An 8438-nucleotide genomic window follows, 5' to 3' on the forward strand; every position below is an offset into this window, starting at 1 on the left:
ATTTTATAGTCTAAAAACGACTCCATTATCATCAAGTTAAAACTGTAATAAAATATACGTTTATTAGTGTAATTAGGTGAATAAGATATTCTAAAAATATTCCTAGTTGATAAAAACGACATCAATAAACACGTACAAAGTAGCTATATATGGGTCTGCATCGGATGTATTCCTCAGCGGTAAAATCATTCCCTTTCACTTCTTTGAACAGTATTCCAATTCATGTTAAGTTCAATAATTAATCAGTAAAATATAAAATTGAATTAAGTAGAGAACAAGCTTTTGTAATAATTTATGAATAAAGACATTGATCTTTTGCTCATTTTGAGCACACATGTAGGAAAATGGAGATAATTGCTCTTTTGCATCATTCACACGTGAAAAGAAACCCAGGAATCCATATCCCAGGCGATTCCTGTGAATTAAGTACTGTGATGAATAAAAGGACACATATATCAGGAAGCCATCTCACTGACAATTAATGCCGTTAAGCTTTCTTTCCAGGACCTCAGAGCAAATCTGGCCCATCACGTGGTAGAAAGACAGGAGATCAGATAACTGCTCCCTCGACATTTTTCCCATCACATTTTTTGCTAGGCTTTCACTTTCCTCATTCAACTGCAATCTCTCAATGTAGGATCCACCATTCCTCATTGTTGCTCCTATCTGCTCTAGCCTATTCTCTTGTTGGCTCAAAGCTGTGTTGCACTGCAATGATAAATTGATTAAGTGAGATATATGGAGAATAAGATTAAAATTTCTGAAAAGAACGAGGAGCTAATTAATCGAATTTATATACCTGTGGAAATTCTGCTCCAGCTTTCAGCTCTGATTCTTTTGATGGGTGCAGCTCTTGGCCAGTAGTAAACATATTTCTTGCAAATGAGAAGCTCCATAGTATAACTTTTCTTTTATTCTCCATTTCTTGATTTAGCTTCATAGGCTTTGGCACTGATGTAGTGCTATTAAGTTTCTTCTGATAGACAATTACGGCCTTCACAAATTCCTGCATGCATGCATCTTCATGTTACTCCAAACACGTAGACTAATAATAAATCAATTTATTAATGTCATATAAAAACATCTCATAGATACCTGATAAGCCTTTGGGCATCCTGGATAATCAAATTGATCGGTATCAGGCTGCCTCATTCTCTCCGGATGGAACTGGAGTCCCATTATAAACTTACCCTCTTCAGGATTATAGGCATCTGGATCAAAAAACGCTTCAATCAATCCATCAGGTGCGTAAGCCATTGGCACAAATCTTTGGGCCAACCTCTTAACGCCTTGGTGGTGGTAACTATTAACAGAAATTTCCATTTTAGCCTCTTCCAAAGAATCCTTGAACCAATGGTGCAGAGGGCTGCTCTCAATTACCTTAATCACGTGTCGATGCCCATCATAATTATCATAATCAATGTGCTTCACTCTTTGGGACTCCGCGAACTTGTTTGATATCTCCTTTTCTATATCTAGATAAAGGGCACCTCCGCAGGCAACATTTAGAACCTGTGAACCTCTGCAAATTCCCAAGTAAGGTATGTTCCTTTCCAGGCAAAGTTTAGCAAGCCTAAATTCGATTGAATCCTTCTCTCTGTCAATAGCTGTATCGCTTGCGTGCCGCCTCCTGATTTGTTCCAACTCTTCTGGTGAAAGATTAGTTGATTCAGCATCATACAGAGATGGATCAATATCTTCTCCTTCACAAAGAAGAACACCATGGATCGGCTCAAAACTGTCCAGCAACTTATGCACCCCACTAACACGAGGCACAATAACTGGTACGGCACCGTAGCCTACTATAAGATCAAGGTGATATTCACCTGAAAATTTTACACAGAAAATGCATAATGGTTATGTACTATACGTTTAAAGATTGAAAAGGGAAATTCAAAAACGGAAAATCAACCTACCCACAAAATCTACGAACTTGTTCTTGCGAACGCTGCGTCTAGAGACGATGAGGACACGAGGGATACTGACAGAGAGATCGGAATCCATGAAAGTAAAGAAAGTAAATTATTTAACTTTGTAGGATCAATTAGTACTGAAGTAGAGATGGATCCAAGCTTAATGAATTGGTAATCATTAAGTTTTCTTGGCTATTTATAAGCCACAAATGGGGGAAGATAAAGCTTACAATGTAAGATTTTGCTCGGTACCATATGGATCAAAATTGATGGGATTATAAATCTCACATCGGAAAAATATAAGCATAAAAGAGTAAATATAAATAGCTAGATTGCAATATTGATTTGACTAGTCATTTTACATATGATATAAGAGCCCTAAATTTTGAACAATAAAATTTTTCCATTAAAATTTTATGTGTATGATATTATGGCGAGATCTAATATTAGATTTGGGTAGAATTAAAGTCTCTTTCTCAAAGGATTAATTTAAGCTGTATAAATCATGAAGAAAATTTTAGATTTATGCATGAGGATGAAGAACACGTCAAAAAAACATGTTATGTAGAATCTGGGAACAAGTTTTCTGGAAAAAAAAAAAAATAATGATTAGAATGGCCTAACTATCTGGCCAAGAATTTTGGGAAACTTATTCCCAAAAGCCTTTTGAAAACGTGATGAAGGAGCCACATTTTAAAATTAAAAAAAAAAAAAAAACAAAATTTATGGTTTTGGCTGAAATTAATTGGCTATGAAAGATTAACACATTTGTGTTAAAAGAGGATTGAAGTTGGGAAGTTAATTCCCAGAATGAAAGGAAATTAAAAATTATTATTGTTATAATAATAATAATAATAATAATAATAATAATAATAATAATAATAATAAAAGTTTGGCTAAAACTCTAATAATTGAGTTTTGGCTATAAGAGTTAGAATAACACATGATTTGTGTTGTAAAGGGAATTTAATTTTTAACACATAATTTTATGTTGTAAAGGAAATTTAATTTTTACCCTTTAAAAAATTAAATTATGTTCTCTACCCAACCTAATTATTGAATAAATATTAGGTTTTGTTTTAGTTTGTTAGTCACCAAAGTGACCAAACTAAAATAAAATAAAATTAATAGTTTATTAATCACCAAAGTGGTCAAACTATGAATGATGTTTATATGCATATAAAAACTATTAATTGTCCATGCTAATAGATGCTTATGATGAAAAATGGATTAATTGATACCCACTACTCATCAGAACTTAAGAATTTTACCCAAAGGTAAATCAATTATTCTATAAATAGTGAGAATTATGAGGACACTAATATTTTATTAAATATATATTGGATATCTAAAGACAACGTGTATATTTAATGTAAGTTAATTATGGTCTAATCAAGTTTAAATGTATTTAATTTAGGAAAGTATATTATTGTATCTACCCAAATGAGAACTGTAATATACTCTAATTGTTTAAATTGTCTGAATACATTTTAATTTGAGTATGTAAATATTATTTTACAGCTATTACTCTTCATTCGCAAGCTTCATTTATTATTGCATTCAATGGGCTAAACTTCTTTGAATAGTGTGAGCAAGTCAAGTTTCATTTAGGTGTCTTGGAACTTGACTTAGCATTATTAGAAGACAAACTTGTTGCTAGTATAGATATAAGCAATGAAGAAGAGAAGTTATACCATAAGCAATGGAAATGGTCAAACAAATTAAGCCTTATGTTTCTATGAAAGACTATTGCCAATAACATTAAGATAATAAGTCCACAAACTAAAAATGCAAAAGAATACCTTAATTTTGTGGAAGAATGGTTTCGTTCTGCAGACAAGTCACTTGCTAATACTCTAATGGCATAACTGATCACAACCATGAAGTATGATGGGTTGAAGAGTCTACATGAGCACATTATAGGGATGAGTGATATTGCAGCAAGGCTAAAGACATTAGGGATGTCGGTGGATGATTCCTTCTTGGTGTAGTTTATTTTAACTCACTACCTCTTGAATATGGGCCATTTCAAATCAATTACAATACTATTAAGGATAAGAGGTATGCTAATGAATTGGCCATTAAGCTAGTTCAGGATGAAATGAGATCAAAGAATCAAGGGACTCATTTTGTCAACATTATGGGTCAAGGAGCTGGTAAAGGACTTAAACCAAAGGCCAACAAGTTTAAAAAGAAAAAGAAAGGATCTTCAAATGGTTTTCAAACTGGAAAAAGGGAATAATTGGTAGATAAGTGTCGCTTTTGTGATAAAGTAGGACTATAACACCCCTATATGCATAGCCTAATATACTTTACTGTTCCAGTGACCGATGTCGGTCTGAAAAATTAAGGATATTAGAACCATATCTAAGACACCTAGATAAGTTCTGAATATAAATAATTAGTAATTGCCAAATAGTTAAGTATAAATAAGAAAAACAGAACATAAAAGGTTAAATGAGCCAAGAGTCACAGCGATGGGTGACCTTCCCGGAAAGTGACTACTGGCAGTTTCCATTTATGTATTGACTACCGACAGTTGAATAAGGTGAAAATAAAGAATAGATACTCATTGTCCCGCATTGATGACTTGTTTGATCAGTTGAGGGGTGTAGCTGTGTTCTCTAAAATTGACCTGAGATCGGGTTATTATCAGCTAAAAGTGTAAGAGCAGAGTATCCCAAAAACTGCCTTTAGAACTCGATATGGCCATTATGAATTTCTAGTCATGCCATTCGGGTTAACCAATGCTCTAGCTGCATTTATAGATCTGATGAACACTATCTTCAGGCCATACCTCGATCAGTTTGTGGTGGTATTCATTGATGACATATTGGTTTATTTGAGGAGTGCAGAGGAGCATGATAGACATCTGCGGATTGTACTGCAGACCTTAAGGGAGAAACAATAATACGCTAAATTGTCAAAATGTGAATTTTGGCTAAAAGAGAGTGCTTTCCTGGGACATATAGTATCAGCTAAAGACATTAAGGTAGATCCCAGCAAGATTGAAGCTGTCCTTAATTGGAAGCCACCCAGAAATATCACAGAAATTTACAGTTTTCTGGGGTTAGCTGGATACTACAGCCAATTTGTGAAGGGTTTCTCTATGTTAGCTTCTCCACTGATCAAGTTGCTTTGAAAAGATGTGAAATTTCAGTGGACGGACAAATGCTAGCAGAGCTTTGATGAGTTGAAGAGGTGTTTGACTGAAGCTTCAGTCCTTACTTTACCTACCCTGGGTAAAGAATATACAGTTTATAGTGATGCTTCTCACAATGGGTTAGGCTGTGCTGATGCAAGATCAAAATGTCATTGCATATGCATCACGCCAGCTGAAACCGCATGAGAGGAACTATCTGACACACGACTTGGAGCTAACAGCTATTGTTTTTGCTCTTAAGATCTAGAGACACTATTTGTATGGGGAGAAGTGTTACATCTACACATATCATAAGAGTTTGAAGTATTTAGGTACTCAAAAGGAGTTGAATTTGATATAAAAGAGATGGTTAAAGTTGTTAAAAGACTATGATTGTCTGATAGACTATCAGCCAGGGAAAGCTAATGTGGCGACTGACGCCTTAAGTCGGAAGACTATGGCAAGTCTATGAGTTTCTCCTTTGCCAATGGTATATGAGTTGAGAGCATTGCATGCCAGCTTAGAGATTAATGATGAGGAGCAGACAGCAATTGCATGGCATGTACAGCCAGTGTTGATTGATCAGATCAAAATGGCTACTCAGAATAATCAGAAATATCAGAAGCTATTAGAAGAAGTCAGACAGGGTAAGAAACCTGAGTTCTCAATTAAAAAAGACGGTCTACTGCTACACCAGGGCAGAATGTGCATTCCAAATGATGTTGACTTGAGACAGATCATTATGAAGGAAGAACATGAGTCTCCTTTTGCTATGCACCCTGGTGGCACTAAAATATATAGAGGATTGAAAGAGCATTACTGGTGGATGGATATGAAAAAAGATGTAGCTAAATTTGTATCTAAATGCCTAACTTGTCAGTAAGTGAAGGCAAAGTATCAAGTACCAGTTAGTTTGTTACATCCACTACCAGTACCGGAATGGAAATGGGAGAGGATAATAATGGATTTTGTGATGGGACTTCGGAGGACACAGAAGAGTCATGATGTAGTATGGGTCATTGTTGACAGACTGACTAAGTCTGCTCATTTTCTGCCAGTTCGGATGGACTATAGTTTAGAAAGATTGGCCACATTGTACATAGATGAGATAGTGAGACTGCATGGAGTGCCAATATCTATTGTATTAGACAGAGATCCTAGGTTCACTTCTAGATTCTGGAGTAGTCTTCAGAGAGCCATAGGAACTAGATTAAACTTTAGCATGGCATTCCACCCACAGACAGATGGCCAGTCTGAGAGAGTAATTTAGATCTTGGAGGACATGCTACGGGCTTGTGTGATTGAGTTTGAAGGTAGTTGGGATACACACTTGCCTCTGATTGAGTTTACTTATAATAATAGCTATCAATCAAGCATTGGGATGCCTCATTTAGCACTACCTTTAGATTTAGAGAAGATACATAATGTCTTCCATGTGTCCATGTTGAGGAGGTATAGATCAGACCTATCTCATGTACTACCAGTAGAAGAGATTGAAGTAAATCCAGACCTCACATATGAGAAAGACCCCATAGAGATTCTAGCTTATGAGGTGAAGCAACTGAGGAACAATAAAATACCATTGGTAAAAGTGCTGTGGAACCATCTTTCGGGCCAAGAAGCTACTGGGAACGTAAGGAGAACATGAGGAGGCAGCACCCACAGCCGTTCAGAGACTAATACTAGGTAAAAATTTCGAGATGAAATTTATTTTAAGGGGGAGAGAATTGTAACACACCTATATGCATAGCCTGGTATATTTTACTGTTCTGGTGACCAGTGACAGTCCAGACAATTAAGGAGATTAGAACCATATCTAAGATACCTAGATAAGTTCTGAATACAAATAATTAGTAATTGTTAAATAGTTAAGTATAAATAAGAAAAATAGAACATAAAAGTTTAAATGAGCCGGGAGTCACAGTAATAGGTGACCTTCCCGGGAAGTGACTGCGAAGGCCATCGTAACTCGAATTTTGAACTGGAAAATGTGACGTTGCGGTCCTTAGGACTACTGTGAACACAGTGGAAAAGAGAAAATCACATAAAAGAACTGTTAAGCAGGACAAATAATTAGGTCAGGGATTCAGAAGAAATATCGAATAACTTACAAACCGGATCAAACCAGCGAGGGGCAATTTGGTCAATTCACCCCTAGAGCTGACTCCTGACCTAACTGTCCAATAAAATTGGAGAAACAAAAATTTTGGAATATGGAATTAAATTAAAGAAACAAGAAAAAATAATTGAAAAAGAAAAAGAAAAGAAAAGCTTTATTTACATCATGCTTACCTTATAAATATGACATCATAAATGAATTTTCTTATTTCCCACCAATTTTGACCAAGTTAATTAATGAAAATATATACAAAATACACAAAAATTAAAACAAAAATTCACTCTCATCTTCCCCACTCAATTCGGCAGCCCCTCACCCTCACTTACCTCCATTTTTACTCCTCCATTAAAGCTAGAGCAAGCTTTTTACTCCCATCAATTAACCCTTATTCTCAAAATTTCCCCCATAAACCTTACAATCTCAACTAGAAAAGGAGATTGAAGAAACAAAGAAAAGGAAGAAGGGAGAAAAATTGAAGATTGAACTCCAAAGTTGAGGTAAGAATTTAAATTGAAATTTTTAATTTAAAACATATGTTTTGAGTTAATTTAACTTAGATTTTAACTTAAATTCTAATCAAAACAATTGTTGGGGGACTAGTTATGATTTTCAGCCAGGCTATGAGGGTGGATAAATTGCATGAATTTGATGGAAGTGAAGTGGTAGTTAAGTTGAATTAGGTGTATAGAGATTGATTATGAACTTGAATTGCATTAGTTAAAGAAATTGAGAGATTAGGGTTCTTAACCTCTTGAAAATTTGAGAAAAATTGAGAAAATGGTCAAATGATGCAAATGACCTTAATTAAGGTAAAAAATGGTCAATTGGGACCATTTGTGATGTGTTTGAATTGGTGGAATGAAACTGCAATTCGGATTGGTTAGGGTCACTATTCTGGCAGCTTGACTTAGGTCTCTTTCAGGGACCAAAACTGACAATTTACCAACCTAATTGGTGTGAAGCCAATTAGGAATGAAAATAGACACATAATGGCACATTTTTCATTCAGGAACCATGCCCATAAAATGACATTAGGATAGTGAAAAATTAGGTCAAACTCAGGTATAGTGCACTGCCATTGTACCAAAATGACTAAATCTGTTCATTTGGCCATAACTTGGGTTATGTAGGTCCAAATGACCTGATTTTTATGGCATTGGAAAGGTATGATATAGTACTATAACTTTCATGAAGAAAACCAATCCAAATTCTACCCATAATCCAGTCATTGTGCCACCTAAAATTAGTGGTCCAAAACTGCCAT

The 8438-nt window shown here is 35.2% G+C and overlaps 1 protein-coding gene across 1 annotated transcript; it reads right to left on the bottom strand.

Moving 5' to 3' along the window:
- Positions 1–258: 258 nt before the first annotated feature.
- On the bottom strand, positions 259–2084 carry LOC110666828 (putative glutamine amidotransferase GAT1_2.1). Its single transcript, XM_021827465.2, has 4 exons — positions 1917–2084; positions 1096–1826; positions 800–1006; positions 259–708 (listed from the first exon to the last, which is right to left on the bottom strand). Exons 1-4 carry the CDS (start codon positions 2002–2004, stop codon positions 469–471), a joined length of 1266 nt encoding a protein of 421 aa, XP_021683157.2. The 5' UTR covers positions 2005–2084; the 3' UTR covers positions 259–468.
- Between the last annotated feature and the right edge of the window lie 6354 nt (positions 2085–8438).

Source organism: Hevea brasiliensis, unplaced genomic scaffold (assembly GCF_030052815.1).
Source record: "Hevea brasiliensis isolate MT/VB/25A 57/8 unplaced genomic scaffold, ASM3005281v1 Scaf398, whole genome shotgun sequence".
Taxonomy (NCBI): domain Eukaryota; kingdom Viridiplantae; phylum Streptophyta; class Magnoliopsida; order Malpighiales; family Euphorbiaceae; genus Hevea; species Hevea brasiliensis.

Excerpts from the sequence above, each read along its gene's own strand:
- LOC110666828 (XM_021827465.2), bottom strand. The coding sequence starts at position 2,004 with ATGGATTCCGATCTCTCTGTCAGTATCCCTCGTGTCCTCATCGTCTCT. Across the intron at positions 1,827-1,916 it reads CAAGTTCGTAGATTTTGTGG|GTGAATATCACCTTGATCTT; the intron begins GTAGGTTGATTT and ends TAAAATTTTCAG. Across the intron at positions 709-799 it reads CTGGAGCAGAATTTCCACAG|TGCAACACAGCTTTGAGCCA; the intron begins GTATATAAATTC and ends TTATCATTGCAG.